Genomic DNA, 18,221 nt, shown 5'->3' on the forward strand with positions numbered 1-18,221 from the left:
TGTTGAACAACTGAAGTCGTACATCAAGCAAGAATGGGAAAGAATTCCACATACAAAGCTTCAACAATTAGTGCCCTCAGTTCCCAAACGCTTGTTGAGTGTTGTTAGAAGGAAAGGTGATGTAACACAGTGGTAAACATACCACTGTCCCAGCTTTTTTGAAACGTGTTGCAGACATCCATTTCAATATGAGCAAATATTTGCACAAAAACAATAAAGTTTATCAGTTTGAACATTAAATATCTTGTCTTTGTGGTGTATTCAATTGAATATAGGTTGTAGAGGATTTGCAAATCATTGCATTCTGTTTTTATTTACATTTTACACAACGTCCCAACTTCATTGGAATTGGGGTTGTATAATACGAGGTCGGTTAGAAAAGTATCGGACCTTTTTATTTTTTGCAATAACCTTATGGATTTGAATCACGTGATTGCATCAGCCAAGCTTGAACCTTCGTACACATGCGTGAGTTTTTTCACGCCTGTCGGTTGCATCATTCGCCTGTGAGCACTCTTTGCGGCGGATTTTCATTGTCAGGAAAATGGCCGAGCGACTGCCGCTTTGCTGCATCAAAATTTTTTCAGAAACTGAGAGACAGGCAGGTGGAAACCATTCGGAAACTTCAGATGGCTTTCGTTGAAGATCTTATGGGCATCACACAGATTAAGGAGCATTACAACCGGATTAAAGACGGCCCACAGCGGCTGAGGGTGCGCCGCGCTTCGAGCGGCCATTGACAAGCTGAAACGACCAGATAATTTCCAAAGTGAAGGCTGTGTTGATCCGGGACGTCGTCTGACTACCAGAGAAATGGCAAGAGAGGTGGACATAGCACTTTTTCGGCACATTACACTGTTACAGGAGATTTTGTAATGAAAGACGTGCGGCGGAATTCGCGCGTCACGTCGGAGCCGCTAATGGCGCAGAACAAAAAGCACCTCCGTGTTGGAAGTCTCACGGGACATGCCCAGCTCTTCCACCATTCGGAAGATTCAGACGGCTTTGGGTGGCTTTTCAGTCGAGTGAGTATCAGAGAAATTGTCGAAGAGCTGAGCATGTCACAACATGTCCTGTGAGACCAATACAGAGGTGCTTTTGTTGCCTTTAGCGGCTCTGTGGCGAATTCCTCCGCTCCTGTTTTCGTGACAAAATCTCCTTTTAACAGTGGAATGTGCCGGGAAAGTGCTATGTCCACCTTTTCTGCCATTTCTCTGGTAGTCAGACGACGTCCCGGATCAACACAGCATTTGGTTTGGAAATGATCTGGTCGTTTCAGTCTGTCGATCACTGCTTGGAGTGCGGTGCGCCCTCCGCCATTGTGCGCCGTCTTTAAACCGGCTGTACCACTCCTTAATCTGTGTGATGCCCATAAAATCGTCCCTGAAAGCCATCTGAATTTTCAGAATGGTGCCCACCTGGCTGTCTCTCACAGTTTCTGGAAAAATTTGATGCAGCGCTGCTCCAGCCGTTCAGACATTTTCCTCATAATGAAAATCCGACGAGGGGGTCGGACCAGTGCTTACTCAAATCGTGCTCACAGGCGAAAGACGCAACTGACAGGTGTGAAAAAACTCACGCATGCGCACGAAGGTTCAAGCTTGGCTGATGCAATCACACGTGATTCAAATCCATAAGGTTATTGCAAAAAATAAAAAGGTCCGATACTTTTCTAACAGACCTCGTATATTACCACCCTTGAAAAATGTCAGCTACCTATATTATAAACACAACCCAATCTAGAGCCCGTGAATCCCCACAGGCAATGCGTGAGTGTGTACTTAACGCTGAGTATAGTACTAAATGAGCCTTTAGATCACTGTTTGCGCATTTAACAACCACATCTTATCTTTATTTTTTCTCACCACGTTGATGGAACACACAGACTTGAATGCAATTTCTGTTTGTCACAAGCGCTATCAAGTGAAGTGCACACAGGGGGCAGGATGGTGCAAGAAGCATACACTACAAATGACTTATTTCCTTCATTTCTATTTTTCCCTGTGGCTTGAAGGTATCAGCTGCTGCAAAAGCAGCTTTTCCTGCTGGAGGCTGCAGAAGGAGGCTTTGAGCAGTTCACACGCAGCTACAACACCTTTGGCGTGCACCGGCAGCCTGACAACAGCCTGTTCTTTAAAGAGTGGGCTCCAGCTGCAGAGGCTCTCTTCCTCACTGGCGACTTCAGTAAGTAGTCTGGTCACAGCCTGCGGAGGTTGTCTGCATCTAAGCAACATGTCAACTATGTAATGTCAAGTTGTTTCTCCAGAGCCTTCTGAGCCTTATTGTTGCTCATTTATAATCTATGGTTTCATGTTCTGATCCACAGCTCCTATATATTTGACCCTGTATGGATATAAAAATGTAAATTATGGATAGAAAATATGTTTGATGCTGTACCTGATAGTTTTTTTTTTTTTTTTTGCAATTCTATCAGTTATCAAAATGAATTACGTCCACCAAGGACATAATAAATTCATCGGCATTTATTTGTCTGTCTGTTAGCAGGATTACGTCAAAACTATTTCACAGATTTTCACCAAATTTTCACCATGGATACATATTAGACCATAGAAGACTCCATTACATTTTGGAGGTTATCCAGATCTGAATTCAGATTCTGGATCAAGATTCACTTTATATAGGCTTTGAAGGATCACATCAACAGTACTTCACAGATTCTCACCACATTTGCACCACAGATAGATATTAGGGCATGGAAGACTCCACTGAATATTAGAGGCAAACCAGATCTAGCATGGCGGACTAAATTATATATGAATTATACATATATGAAATTAAATTACATTTTTATACATTTTGGAATTAAAAGATTTTTTTTTTTTTACTGTGTCCCAGACATGACCTAATAATTGATTTGCATTTTATTGCATGAAATAAGTATATGATCACCTATCAACCAGCAAGAATTCTGGCTCACACAGACCTGTTAATTTTTCTTTAAGAAGCCATCTTATTCTGCACTCTTTACCTGTATTAATTGCACCTGTTTGAACTTGTTACCTGTATAAAAGACACCTGTTCACACACTCAGTCAATCACACTCCAACCTGTCCACTATAGCTAAGACCAAAGAGCTGTCTAAGGACACCAGGGACAAAACTGTAGACCTGCACAAGGCTGGGATGGACTACAGGACAACAGGCAAGCAGCTTGGTAGAAGACAACAACTGTTATGATTATTTATTAGAAAGTGGAAGAAACACAAGATGACTGTCAATCTCCCTCGGTCTGGGATTCCATGCAAGATCTCACTTTGTGGGGTAAGGATGATTCTGAGAAAGCTCAGAACTACACAGGAGGACCTGGTCAATGACCTGAAGAGAGCTGGGACCACAGTCACAAAGATTACATTAGTAACACATGATGCTGTCATGATTTAAAATCCTGCAGGACAGCAAGGTCCCCCTGCTCAAGCCAGCACATGTCCAGGCCCGTTTGAAGTTCACCAGTGGCCATCTGGATGATCCAGAGGAGGCATGGGAGAAGGTCATGTGGTCAGATGAGACCAGAATAGAGCTTTTTGGAATAAACTCCACTTACCATGTTTAGAGGATGAGAACAACCCCAAGAAAATGATCCCAACCGTGAAGCATGGGGGGTGTAAACATCATACTCTGGGGGTGCTTTTCTACAAAGGGGACAGGATGACTGCAATGTATTGAAGGGAGGATGGATGGGGTCATGTATTGTGAAATTTTGGCAAACAACCTCCTTCCCTCAGTAAGAGCATTGAAGATGGGTCATGGTTGGGTCTTCCAGCATGACAATGACCCCAAACACACAGCCAGAGCAACTAAGGAGGCGCTCCGTAAGAAGCATTTCAAGGTCCTGGAGTGGCCTGGCCAGTCTCCAGACCTGAACTCAATAGAAAATCTTTGGAGGGAGCTGAAACCCCGAACCTGAAAGATTTGGAGAAGATCTGTATGGAGGAGTGGACCAAAATCCCTGCTGCAGTGTGTGCAAACCTGGTGAAAAACTACAGGAAATGTTTGACCTCTGTAATTGCAAACAAAGGCTACTGTACCAAATATTAACATTGATTTTCACAGGTGTTGAAATACTTATTTGCAGCAGTAACATACAAATAAATTATTAAAAAAATCATACATTGTGATTTCCGGATTTTTTTTTTATTTTTTATTATGTCTCTCACAGTGGACATGCACCTAAGATGAAATTTTCAGACCCCTCCTAAGTGGGAGAACTTGCAAAATCGCAGGGTGTTCAAATACTTATTTTTCTCACTGTATACCATATTGAATTTTCATGATTTGGCACTATATAAATAAAATAAATTGAATTATCATTAAAATTCAGCTGTTTCAAATTATGATAGAAAGTCATAATTATTCTGTTCTGGCTTTTCCTTTGTGAAATATTTAAGCAGGTTCAGATTAAATCAAGCCATCCATCCATCCATCTATTTTTCCTACCCACTTACTCCAGTCAAAGGTCACTGGGGGAGCTGGAGCCTTTCCCAGCCTATCCCATAGGGTGAGAGGAAGGGTACACCATGGACAGGATGGCAGTCTATCGCAGGGCCACGTATGGACATGCAAACACCTTCACACCTGCATGCATGCGTACAGTCGAGTTTCCAATTCACCTAAGATGCATATTTTTGGATGTGGGACGATGTCAGAGCACCTGGAGGAGAGACACGGGGAGAACATGCAAGCTCCACACAGAAAGGCCCCACATGGGAAGCAATCCCACGACCTTCCTGCTTTGAGGCAACAGGTGCTAACCACTAAGCCACTAAGCGTACCATAACTGCACTTTTGATATTTCATCAGTGCTGGTTTGCATCACAGTTGTTGAACGTATTTTAAAATTAAATTAAAATTTAATTTTAAAAGTATGCATTAACAGCAGCTGCAGTGTGTTGTCACTCAATGCATTTATTCATTTATTTTGTCACCCTACTGCACCCTACTGCTGTGACCACTGTGCAAAATGTTTTTTCTAGGCTCCACCTCACCCACAAGCACCTTGAGGTCCGTTTCAGAAAAGTTGTTCTTGCACTTCCTTATGGCTGCCATGATAAGTTAATGTTCATCTGGCTTGATTTTCCACCTTAAATATTCATTAGCTATTTTGCATTGATCATTTGTAGTTGAAAGTGGATGTATAGAGGGTGGAATATGAGATGATCCACATGCACACAATTACAGGTAGTGTCATTTATAAGGAGAATGTACTTTGCAGGTGTACATGTACACACGGTTTAATAAATCTGACTGTTTTGCGCACATTCTCAGCTTTTGTGTTAATGTAACCTTTGTTGTAGTATAGTGAATTATAATTATTAGGCACATATGTATGTGAACCACAAATTAATTGCTGAGTTTACATAAGTGTGCTTTTCTGTCATGGTGACTTATTTTAAAGTGATATTTCCATTCATTTCGATGCAGCCACAGTAAAATCAGTCCAAGTAGAGCAGCTGTGCATGCATGTCGTGAATGCAGCTTGTTAAAAACAGCTTCATGCTCTGCTTCGTACATACTCATCTTACTTCTGGATCAAAAAATGACAAACTCTCAAAATAAAGAGTTGAGGACAAAGTGTCCGGTGTCTTTTCCCTTTGTGGCTATTAACCACTGAATGTTTGTGTTGTTTGTGCACAACTGAGCTTGCCGAAACTCCATATTTTCGGAATATGACAAGTATTCCCAACTTTCTGTGTGTATCTGCTCTGTGTAGGACTAATGAATTAAGCCTGAAATAGTTCTCAATAAAATTATTCACCATCTCACCACACAATGAAGACATTCTCATCTCTTGTTTAAAAAAAAAAGAAATTAGATCAGCTGTGCTTGTTTACTTTTCATTTTTTTTCACTGATAAAGTTCATATTGCAATTTAATACAACAATGAAGTATTTTATTTGAAAATAGTGGAGACTTTTTCATTTTTCATTGAGCACTAGGCAAAAGTTCTTTTTCATTGCTAACCTAGGTTTTTTTAAGCAAAGTAGTATTTGTCTTTTGTTTTTTTAGCCAATCTGAAAATGATGCGATCCATGGCTTTAGAAAAAACTGAACCATGGGTTTCATGAGTCATGACACCTAGAATACTTTTAGTATAAATCCTACGCACTGTTTTGTGAATGATATCCCAGATGTCTAAAAAGGAAAAGATGCATTAGATTTGTCATCACTACTGGGACTAAAACAAGATTTCACTGCAAACATCAAGGTTGCATGTTGTCACGTCTCATTACATTCCCCCGCTTTTGACATTTATGCTTGCTCGAAGACAAACTGAGAGGAAAAAAAAATGTGAAAAGCAGCATGACATGGGGTGCAGGGGTATCGTTTGATCATCTGACCTGGGAGTAGGAAATGTGGGGAAAATAATGATTACGCAGGGTAAAATCGCACACTAAGGATGGGGGTCTTTGAATATAGACTGTTAATGTTTCAACAGGCTATTTCATCATCACTTGAATAGTAGTTGAGAGAGTGCAACCTCCCTGTTTGCAGTGAAATCTTTATTCCCTCTAGTTCCTACTTTGAATGTAATTTCAGGTTAATAGTTTTTTGAGTTATTTTCAGTGAATGTGGGCTGCGAGAATGCCATGAAACCATCATTAACGTGATTAAATGAGACTTGTGCTCATCTGTCACACAGATACAGAAACTACAGGAGCAGCCATTATCATCCTTTTTTTTGTGTGTGTGTGTGTGTGTGCGCGCATAACAGCTGTGATGTATTGCATAAAATAAAAAAAAATATGTCAAGTCTAATAATAGAAAAAAGAAATGCAAGGAAAGATTGTGAAATATCCACATCTGTGCACATAACTTAGATAGTGCTTGCTGTGCCACAGCACAAACAGCTTGTCTGAAGTGAAAGCCTACAGGTCACTAAATGAATCAAAATGCTAATAATAACATCCTTATGGTGACAGTGTGTGCCAAATCAAAGATTTGTCAATTCATTTTTTGTCCCGTTACGTTTTTGTTCTGGTTACTTCTATGCTTGCTGCCATTCCCTCTTTCCTTATTCCTCTGTTCCTTTTCCTTTTTTAATTATCTTCCCAGGACCTTGGGCAGTAGCTCATTCTTACCATTCATTTCTGTGAGAGATTACATTCTGACACAACTCAGTCACATTATTTGATTTCAATTTCATAGTAAATGTGGAAACAGCCCAGTAGCCCTAGTCATGCGTATTGTGACTGTCGAATGTATAATACGCTTTTTTTTTTTTTTTCCTGAGGAGTTTAAGTAAAGAGAGATAAATTGTTTGGGGGGGGTTGCAGCAACTCATCTGTGAAGAGTGTTAGTGTGTTGCGCGGCCACTTCTGGAACATCTCCCGTGTTTAAATTCCTTTCCAGCTGCAGTTTTTGCTCATGAATAGCAAACGTATTCGGATTACTGAATAAAAACATCCTAAATTGACATGCCAAAGTAGTTCTTTTGGAAGAAATATTTTGTATCCCAATTCACTCCTGTCAGTCAAAGACATTGGGAGCGTGTTATCAGTGTGTTACGCATGCAGTGCCAGAATATTGTTCCATCTCTAAGATGTCTAATGACGAGTGACATGGATGCATGTGTGTAAGATCCATATGTATTTGGGCACTTGCCAGTCACCATAGCATTTATTTTGGTATGTTTGAGTAGACTGCCGGTATGGAAGAGCAACCACACAGTGCTTTACATATTAGGGTCAGAATCCAGTGGCTTTGGGTCCAAGACAACTGGGGACCCTTTTCTGATGCAGCTTTCATCCACCTTCCCAATTGTTGTGATACTCCTCTACTCAATGATCATCTCCTGCTTGTTCAAGGCTGACTCAACAGGCAGGCTATCCATAGCTCAGCCAGTGGTTAACGAATGTCGGGACATATCCACACTCCGGTGGGCCTGCACGCGTGCCTTCAGGGCCCACTGCTGCACCAAGATCCCCCACAGTTTAGCTTGGGACCACAAGGTACCTACAGTAGCGTTCAGAATAATACAACCCCTGGCAAAAATTATGGAATCACCGGCCTCGGAGGATGTTCATTCAGTTGTTTAATTTTGTAGAAAAAAAGCAGATCACAGACATGATACAAAACTAAAGTAATTTCAAATGGCAACTTTCTGGCTTTAAGAAACACTATAAGAAATCAAGAAAAAAAGATTGTGGTAGTCAGTAACGGTTACTTTTTTAGACCAAGCAGGGGAAAAAATATGGACTCACTCAATTCTGAGGAATAAATTATGGAATCACCCTGTAAATTTTCATCCCCAAAACTAACACCTGCATCAAAGCACATCTACTTGTTAGTCTGCATCTAAAAAGGAGTGATCACACCTTGGAGAGCTGTTGCACCAAGTGGACTGACATGAATCATGGCTCCAACACGAGAGATGTCAGTTGAAACAAAGGAGAGGATTATCAAACTCTTAAGAGGGTAAATCATCACGCAATGTTGCAAAAGATGTTGGTTGTTCAGTCAGCTGTGTCTAAACTCTGAACCAAATACAAACAACATGGGAAGGTTGTTAAAGGCAAACATACTGGTAGACCAAGGAAGATATCAAAGCGTCAAGACAGAAAACTTAAAGCAATATGTCTCAAAAATCGAAAATGCACAACAAAACAAATGAGGAACGAATGGGAGGAAACTGGAGTCAACGTCTGTGACCGAACTGTAAGAAACCGCCTAAAGGAAATGGGATTTACATACAGAAAAGCTAAACAAAAGCCATCATTAACACCTAAACAGAAAAAAAACAAGGTTACAATGGGCTAAAGAAAAGCAATCGTGGACTGTGGATGACTGGATGAAAGTCATATTCAGTGATGAATCTCGAATCTGCATTGGGCAAGGTGATGATGCTGTAACTTTTGTTTGGTGCCGTTCCAATGAGATTTATAAAGATGACTGCCTGAAGACGACATGTAAATTTCCACAGTCATTGATGATATGGGGCTGCATGTCATGTAAAGGCACTGGGGAGATGGCTGTCATTACATCATCAATAAATGCACAAGTTTACGTTGATATTTTGGACACTTTTCTGATGTTTAAGGATGATGAAATCATTTTTCAAGAAGATAATACATCTTGCCATAGACCAAAAACTGTGAAAACATTCCTTGCAAAAAGACACATAAGGTCAATTTCATGACATAGGGTTAATGTCAATGAGCAGATGTGATTTGATGGAAATTTACAGGGTGATTCCATAATTTATTCCTCAGAATTGAGTGAGTCCATATTTTTTTCCTCTGCTTGGTCTAAAAAAGTAACCGTTACTGACTGCCACAATCTTTTTTTCTTGATTTCTTATAGTGTTTCTTAAAGCCAGAAAGTTGCCATTTGAAATGACTTTAGTTTTGTGTCATGTCTGTGACCTGCTTTTTTTCTACAAAATTAAACAACTGAATGAACATCCTCCGAGGTCGGTGATTCCATAATTTTTGCCAGGGGTTGTAGTAGTGCTATGTGACTAAAAGATTAATCCAGGTTTTGAGTATATTTCTTATTGTTACATGGGAAACAAGGTACCAGTAGATTCAGTAGATTCTCACAAATCCAACAAGACTAAGCATTCATGATATGCACACTCTTAAGGCTATGAAATTGGGCTATTAGTAAAAAAAAAAAAGTAGAAAAGGGGGTGTTCACAATAATAGTAGTGTGCCATTCAGTCAGTGAGTTCGTCAATTTTGTAGAACAAACAGGTGTGAATCAGGTGTCCCTGATGTAAGGACGAAGCCAGCACCTGTTGAACATGCTTTTCTCTTTGAAAGTCTGAGGAAAATGGGATGTTCAAGACATTGTTCAGAAGAACAGCGTAGTTTGATTAAAAAGTTGAATGGAGAGGGGAAAACTTATACACAGGTGCAAAAAATTATAGGCTGTTCATGTACAATGATCTCCAATGCTTTAAAATGGACAAAAAAAAAAAAAAAACAGACGCGTGGAAGAAAATGGAAAACAACCATCAAAATGGATAGAATAACCAGAATGGCAAAGGCTCACCCATTGATCAGCTCCAGGATGATCAAAGACAGTCTGGAGTTACTTGTAAGTGCTGTGACAGTTAGAAGACGCCTGTGTGAAGCTAATTTATTTGCAAGAATCCCCCGCAAAGTCCCTCTGTTAAATAAGACGTGCAGAAGAGGTTACAATTTGCCAAAGAACACATCAACTGGCCTAAAGAGAAATGGAGGAATATTTTGTGGACTGATGAGAGTAAAATTGTTCTTTTTGGGTCCAAGGGCTGCAGAAAGTTTGTGATACGACCCCCAAACTCTGAATTCAAGCCACAGTTCACAGTGAAGACAGTGAAGCATGGTGGTGCAAGCATCATGATATGGGCATGTTTCTCCTACATGCCCATATCAGTGTTGGGCAGTGTTGTAGTGTTGGGCCTATATAATCACATACCAGCTATCATGGATCAGTTTGGATATGTCAAAATACTTGAAGAGGTCATGTTGCCTTATGCTGAAGAGGACATGCCCTTGAAATGGGTGTTTCAACAAGACAATGAACCCAAACACATTAGTAAAAAAGCAAAATCTTGATTCCAAACCAACAAAATTGCCTCGCAGATGTGAAGAAATCATGAAAAACTGTGGTTATACAACTAAATACTAGTTTAGTGATTCACAGGATTGCTAAAAAAGCAGTTTGAACATAATAGTTTTGAGTTTGTAGTGTCAGCAGCAGATGCTACTATTATTGTGAACACCCCCTTTTCTACTTTTTTTTACTAATAGCCCAATTTCATAGCCTTAAGAGTGTGCATATCATGAATGCTTGGTTTTGTTGGATTTGTGAGAATCTACTGAATCTACTGGTACCTTGTTTCCCATGTAACAATAAGAAATATATTCAAAACCTGGATTAATCTTTTTAGTCACATAGCACTACTATTATTCTGAACACTACTGTAGTTAATGTGTGTGACCACAATAAAGGCATTGCAGGAGTCTTGGCGGTCAAGAGGCTGTGTACCATTCGGAGGAGACTTGCCTCCTCTTTTCACACCCATGAAAAGGACTAACCAGTGGCAGAAGTTGAGCGCAGAAACTAGTAAGCAGAAACCACATGCAACATTCACTAACTGCAAGCCCTGCAACACCAGTGTGACTACACTGGTACATCAGACACTCACTATGCAAACTACACCCGCACAAAATAACTGTGTCATCTGTCAAACATGGTGTTTATGGCAATGTTAGCACGGGCATGTATAGCTGCCAGTGGAACTGGGTCACTGGTGTTTAATGATGTGAAAGCTGATGGAAGCAGCACAATGAATTCCGAAGTATACAGGGATATACAGTACTTTGTGCTCACTTTCAGCAAAATGCTGCCAAACTAATAGGAGGAAACTTCAGAGTGCATATGGTAAATTCCACCAAAGCAACCAAAGAACTTCTCAAAGCAAAGAACTGGGATAGTCGTCAATGGGCAAGTCATTCGCCCGTCCTCATGCCAGTAGACCATGTTTTTCACTTGCTGACCTACAAATGAACAGAAACTGAAGGAGGCTGCAGTCGAGCCTTGGCAAAGCACCTCAAGGGATGATGTCCATTGTTCAGACTTCAGTCATTGATAGCAAATGATTTTCTTCCAAGTATCCGTAATAATACTTTATAATTGTTACTTTGTCCAATTACCTATGGCCACTAAAATTGGAGGGACAGTATATAACAATGGGTGCAAAATGTGAATGGGTAACACAAAATAAAGCTGAAAGTCTCCATTACAAGCACATCTTGTTTATGTAATTTCATGTCCTGTCCACAATGTGGCACCTGGTTAATGGATCAAATGGTGGTTTTCCTGTTGGGGGGAAATATGGTGAAGACTTTCCCCCAATCTCAATTCTCTTTTGTTCCCCTTCCCCTTGACCCTACCCCTACGCCTATCCCTTTAAACAAGGGGTAAGGTGAAGGGGTATGCCTCTAGCCCTATGAATTGAGACACCCCTCCGCCTTAGGAGGAAAAATAAAACTGCCTGTGTCAAACTGCCGTCTTCACTGTTTAACATGGCAACTAAAATGCAACTTGTTGCAGTAACTCTTTTTATTTTCTCGCCTTTCTGTGTAAATGCAAAGAAATAGAAGTCGCAGATTTCTTTGACGCATCGCAATCATGTCATGTTAATGTAATTAATTTGTAATTTATAATATTAATAGTATTAATAATTAATCAATAATAGTAATAATTAATATTGTTTGAATCAGCAATTGTTTGATAATTAATTAATTAATTAGTAATTAAAATAAATAAACACTTGAATAAATTAACACTTGAAATATATCAGTCTGTGTGCAATGAATGTATACGAGGTCTATTAGAAAAGTATCCGACCTTATTTTTTTCAAAAACCGTATGGATTTGAATCACGTGTGATTACATCAGACATGCTTGAACCCTCGTGGGCATGCGAGAGTTTCTGTTACGTCATTCGCCTGTGGGCAGTCTTTGAGTGAGGAATTGCCCACCCTCTCATCGTTTTTTTCATTGTTTAGGAATGGCTCAGAGACTGCTGCTTTGATTGATCAAACTTTTTTCAAAACTGTAAGGCACAACCATTCGATAAATTCAGCTGGTTTTCGGTAAAAATTTTAACGGCTGATGAGAGATTTTGGTCTGGTAGTGTCGCCGTAAGGACGGCCCACGGCGCCTGACGGCGATCTGCGCTTCGAGGCGGCAGCGTCTCGCCGTTTCAAGTTGAAAATTTCCACATTTCAGGCTCTGTTGACCCAGGAAGTCGTCAGAGAACAGAGAACTTTCAGAAGAAGTCGGCATGAGGAGTTTATTCAGACATTCCATTGTTAACGGACATTTTGTAATGAAAGAACGTGCAGGCAGAGTTGCATGTCGGGCCGGACCCGACCGCGGGGGGTCGCGACAGGAAAAAGACCTCCATTGGAAACCTTAACGGGCAATTTGGAACATGCCCAAGCTGTTAAACAATTTCTCAGTTACTCACTTGTTGAAAACCATCAAAAGCCGCCTGAATTTTACAAATGGTTTTCAACACGGAGATGTTTTTCCTGTCGCGGCGCACACAGATTCGCCGAGTCGTTTCCGTGACGACTCGGCAAATTTGCGCGCACGTCTTTCATTAAAAAATGTCCTTAAACAGTGGAATGTCCGCATAAAGTCCTCATGCCGGCCTCTTCTGAATCTTCTCTGTTCTCTCACGACGTCCTGGGTGAATTAAGCCTTAAATTAGGATGTTTTTAGGTAAAAAACAGGCCGACGACGGTGCCTGGAAGCGCTGCAGGACGTCCCGCTCTGTGGGAAGTCCTTACACCGACAGAAACACCCCATAATCTCTCATCAGCCGTTAAACCTTTCACCGAAAACCAGCTTAATTTCTCGAATAGTATCCACTCGGATATTCCTCACAGGTCCAGAAAAAATTTTGATAAAGCAACGCACGCCATCTGGAGCAGCGTGTGAAACAAAGTATTTCAGCCGAGAGGGCGGGACCACATCTCACTCAAGGCCTGCCTACAGGGAAATGACGTCACCGACGCGTGAAAAAACTCACGCATGCGCACGAGGGTTCAAGCATGATTGGTGGAATCGCATGTCATTCAAATCCATATAGTTAAAAAAATAAATAAATAAAAGGGTCGGTTTATTGTCTAATAGACCTCGTATGTATATGTATCGTACAAGTTTCACTTTTTGAATGGAATGACTGAAATAAATCAACTTTTTCATGATATTCTAATTATATGACCAGCACCTGTATGTATGTTTTGGGCTGCATCTAGTTCTGTTAACCTTATATTTCTTTTACAAATTCTCCCATTTTTTCCAACCAACACTATTTCCTTTAGAAGTTTCCTTGACAAATAATAGCAGTCTATTAGGACGTCAGGTTATGTGCTACATCGACGCCATGTTTGTTTTTTTGGAGACAGCAGTAAGCTCCTCCTACCCCTCCAAATGGAGTCTGCATCCAGATTCACTCCAAACGGAGGGGTTTGTAGCCCTTTGCCTACTCCTCCGCCTCGTTCCAAAAGAGAATTGAGGCACCCCTCCATCTTTTGTGCCCGCGCAAAACGGGGGGGAAGGGGTAAGGGGAAGGGCCAATGGGTAGAATTGAGATTCGGCCCTTGTGTGCCTACAGTAACCATGAAGGCCCTACACTACAGGAACCATGAACATGAGATGGCTAATGGGGCTCTGATGAAACTAGAAGTCCTGAACTTTGGATCAGGCGGCGAAGGTGATGGCTTGCCACCCAATAGCTGTGAAAGCCGATGAAGGCTGCAGCAGGTACTCAGACCCTGATCGTCTGGGATTTCCCACACCATAGGATCAGGCTAAAGATCTGTCAAGGACCATGTGTTTGTCAATGTGCAACAGTATTCCTGCGTTAAACAAGCCCATGCACGGGCATCTCGAGATTGACCCTTCATGAAGATTTTCTATGCTGCACTGCACATCCACACGTCTCTCAGCAATTGGCAAAGAGTGATGGGGGCAGTATTGTGAATCTGGAAGAGGCAGATGTGTCATTCAGTTGTCACACCCTTGGAGGAAGTTTCGGTAGCTGCATCTGCAACTGAGAAACCCTATTTAGCATCCTCTCTGCTTACCCTGAACAGGGACAGGGCTAGAAAAGGTGCCCTAAACATAGTCTTAACCTGTCTGGATACCATGTCCAGAGGATCACCAGCTCTGCTGCCAAAAAACAAAAGTGATGAAATTTGGTACATGGAGGATTGTACACCGGCCATGAAGAGAATGTTCTACATCAAGCTGGATACCAGCCTTTCTACTATCCCAGCTTTCTACTATCTGACAAAATGATCCTCCCGTGCGACTTCAACACCCAGGTCGGAAAGGACTACTTTCTCTGCAACAGAACCATCGGAAGAAACTGAGTGGGCAAATGCTATGTCACTGAGAGCCTACAACTCGTGAATTAGGCAAAAGCAAAAGTTCAGAGTCTCCTGGTAACACCCACACTCTAAGCATTGGCACGCAAGATGGTCTTAACAGCAGCCTGCCAAGAAATACTTTGACCCCAGAAGAGGTTTGATGAGAATGACCAGGTCCTCCAACGATTGTCGAACAAAAGCGAAAAGCTTTCCTTGACCTCCAGAAAGATGTGACCTTACAAGAGAAAAAGTCTTGACTCAAGCAAAGCAATTCTACAAACTGAAACTCGCACACTGAAAAATCAGTGGTGTACCAACAAGGCTGTTGAAATCCAAGCTCTTGACCACAGAAATGACAGCAGAGGCTTTTTAATACCACAAAAGCAATCTATGGCCCCTCCACCCAAGGAGAAGTACCTCTTCAAAACAAGGATGTCCTGGTCTACTGAAGACCAAAGATGACATCTGTGCTTGATGGAAATGACACTTTGAAGACCTGTTTCACACTAATCCAGTTGTTGAGGTGGAGGAAGTGCTCAGCCATTTGCCAAGATAAAATATTGTTGAAGAACTCAGCCAAACCCCAAATCTCTTGATGAAACTCTCCTTGCCTTTAAAGGAATGAAAAACAACAAAGTACACAAAGTACCTGAGGAAGACAATGTTCATGTTAAGGTCTTTAAAGAAGGTCCTTTACATTCATGTTAAGGTCTTTAAAGAAGGAGGTCCTCTTCTCCCATATCAACTGCACACAAATAATCATTAATATCTGGACTCGAGACAAAATTCCAGCAGTCCTGAAAGAGCCAATGATTGTCACCATCTGCAAGCACAAAGGAGAAAAGTTTTAACAGTGGAAACCATTGTGGAATCTCCTTACTGTTGACTGCAGGAAACGTTCTTGCACAGGTTGCTAGCAACCATCTGAGACCACTTGCAGGAAACCTCTTTCCTAAAACCCAGAGTGGCTTCTGACCATTTTCACTGTCCACCATTTCCAAGAAAAGTTGAGGGCAACATATTATTGTACCTCATCTTCATTGATTTGAAAAAAGCATTAGACAGTGTCATGCCCACTTCTGTGGCGCATCCTGCAAAAAAAAAAAGAGCAGTTTAGAGAAGTTTGGTTGTGTGTTTGGGATTATTATCTTGCTAAAATGTCCAACTTCATTTCATCCTGGTAGATGGCAGCAGATTATCATCAAGATTGCCTCTGTACATTTTTCCATTCATTCACCCTTCTTTAATTGTATGAAGCTTGCCGGTGTCATATGCTGAAAAACAGCCCCACACCATGATGGTCTCACCTTCAAACTTCACTGTTGGCATGATGTTTTTGGGTTGATGTGCAGTGCCTTTTGACCTCCAGACAATTATGGCATCCGAAGACTTTAATTTTGGTCTCATCTGACTAGACTATATTCTCCCAGTACGTCACAGGCTTGTGTAAATGTTGTGCAGCAAACTTTAAACAAGCTTCAACATGCTTTTTCTTCAGCAGTGGTGTGTCTTCTGCAGTGAGCGTGTATACATGCCATGGCGGTTGAGTGCATTACCTATTGTTTTCTTTGAAACAATCATTCACTTGCTCTGTAAGTGGTCATTTGCACTTCGACCAACTCTTCTAGTAATTCTTTTCACTCCTCTGTCACAAATCCTGTGAGGAGCACCTGGTCACAGCTGGTTTATAGTGGAATGATGTGAACATTCAGAGGATTAGAAATCCTTCGCTAACCAGTACCATCAGTATGTTTGGCAGTAATAAGGTTTCAAAGATCTTGAAAGAGCTCTTTGCTTTTTACTCATCATGATATGTTTCTTGTGTAACACCTTGGTAATGAGACACTTTTTAAAGGCCATCAGTTGGGACTGAACCAGTTGATATTAATTTCCACTGACAAGGGGCAGGATTGCTTTTTAATTAATAGATTTTAGCTAGTGTCTTGGCTTTCCATGCGTTTTTGCACCTTCCTCTCTTCAATACGTTTTCCTGTGTCATTTGACATTATTACATATAATATAAATTCTTTATTTTTGTTTTGGTTTCTTTATATGTGTGGATTACTTGGGTTGTTACTGAGATCTAGTGAACATTTCATGTCATTTGCACCTTTAGAAATACATTTCCTGAGAAAAAATGGTGAAGTTTTAAATACTTATTTTACCCGCTGTAAGTGATCACATCACTGGTCACCTGTGGTTTTTTCCCTTCTCAACAGTGTTTATTAAAGAAAAAGAAAAAAAACTGTTTTGAGTGGGAAGTTGTTGACACTGGGTTAGCATGTATTTATGAGTAAGAAGTGTATTTGAGTCTTTATTTCTGTCTATGTATTTTCTGTATTAAAATATTTCTTAATTTGACATTTAATTTTGTATTAACAGCAAAAACAAACAAAAAGATTATTTAACGTAGTCAGTCTTTGTTGTTGTTGTTCATTCGGCTGTTCCCGGTTTTTGTTTGGGGTCGCCACAGCGGATATAGCCAGATCCGCATTGGTAATTGGCACAAGTTTTACGCCGGATGCCCTTCCTGACACAACTCCAGTTTCACCTGGAAACACACACAGCCGCTGGTGTTCCAAAGAAGTCTCCCATCCAAGTACTAACCAGATCCTGCCCTGCTTAGCTTCTGAGATCTGACGGGATCAGTCTGACACAGAGCAGACCGGCTGCCGTAGTCAGTCTTTGTATTGTATTTTATTTGAGTATCAATTCAGACACCAGCATTGTAACTACCTGTTTAGTAGACAGCGACTCCTAACATTTTATCAAACACTTGTGACAAAGAAGTTGATGCTTAATGTTTGAGTTTAAACAACTTCATTATAAAGAAGTGTAAATATAAGCAACAACCAATCAGTGTTTATCATGCTGTCATCAAACTACCTTTATTTGGATTGACAGTCACCGTGTGTCATTGCTCAGCATTTGCATAAAACTGACTTCTTGTCTATTTTACTTGGCAGCATAGCAAGAATTTGTCTCTTGTCATGGTAATGCACTGATTTTAAAAGTGAGTGGCAGCTGGTCACTTTGCCTCTGTCTCCTGTGGCTTATGTGACCAAGGGATGATTGGGGTCCCAGCCATGCTTGACAGCATTGTAGATAATCAAGGATTTAGGCTCAAGTTAACACCAGGAATGAATTAATTTTTGTTCCAAAGGTCCATCAGTACCCCAGGATCACAATTAGGCCATTGATGAAGTATTTCATACAAATGTGACATAATCAGATTTTAAGTACTCCATCAGTAGGGATAAGAATTGCTAAGAATTTTTAACAATAATAACTTTGTTGATTCTCATTATTGGTCCAATTCTTAATTTCC

At 40.8% G+C, this 18,221-nt stretch overlaps 1 protein-coding gene across 1 annotated transcript in view; it reads left to right on the forward strand.

The window, feature by feature from the left end:
• The window catches only part of gbe1b (glucan (1,4-alpha-), branching enzyme 1b), a 555,782-nt gene that overhangs the window by 51,819 nt on the left and 485,742 nt on the right, over positions 1 to 18,221 (forward strand). Inside the window, exon 2 of the mRNA XM_034168442.1 lies at positions 2,015 to 2,184. Within this exon, the coding sequence (XP_034024333.1) occupies positions 2,015 to 2,184 (170 nt within the window). The remainder of the gene's footprint in view (positions 1 to 2,014; positions 2,185 to 18,221) is intronic.

The sequence above is a fragment of the Thalassophryne amazonica genome, chromosome 4 (assembly GCF_902500255.1).
Source record: "Thalassophryne amazonica chromosome 4, fThaAma1.1, whole genome shotgun sequence".
Classification (NCBI taxonomy): Eukaryota; Metazoa; Chordata; class Actinopteri; order Batrachoidiformes; family Batrachoididae; genus Thalassophryne; species Thalassophryne amazonica.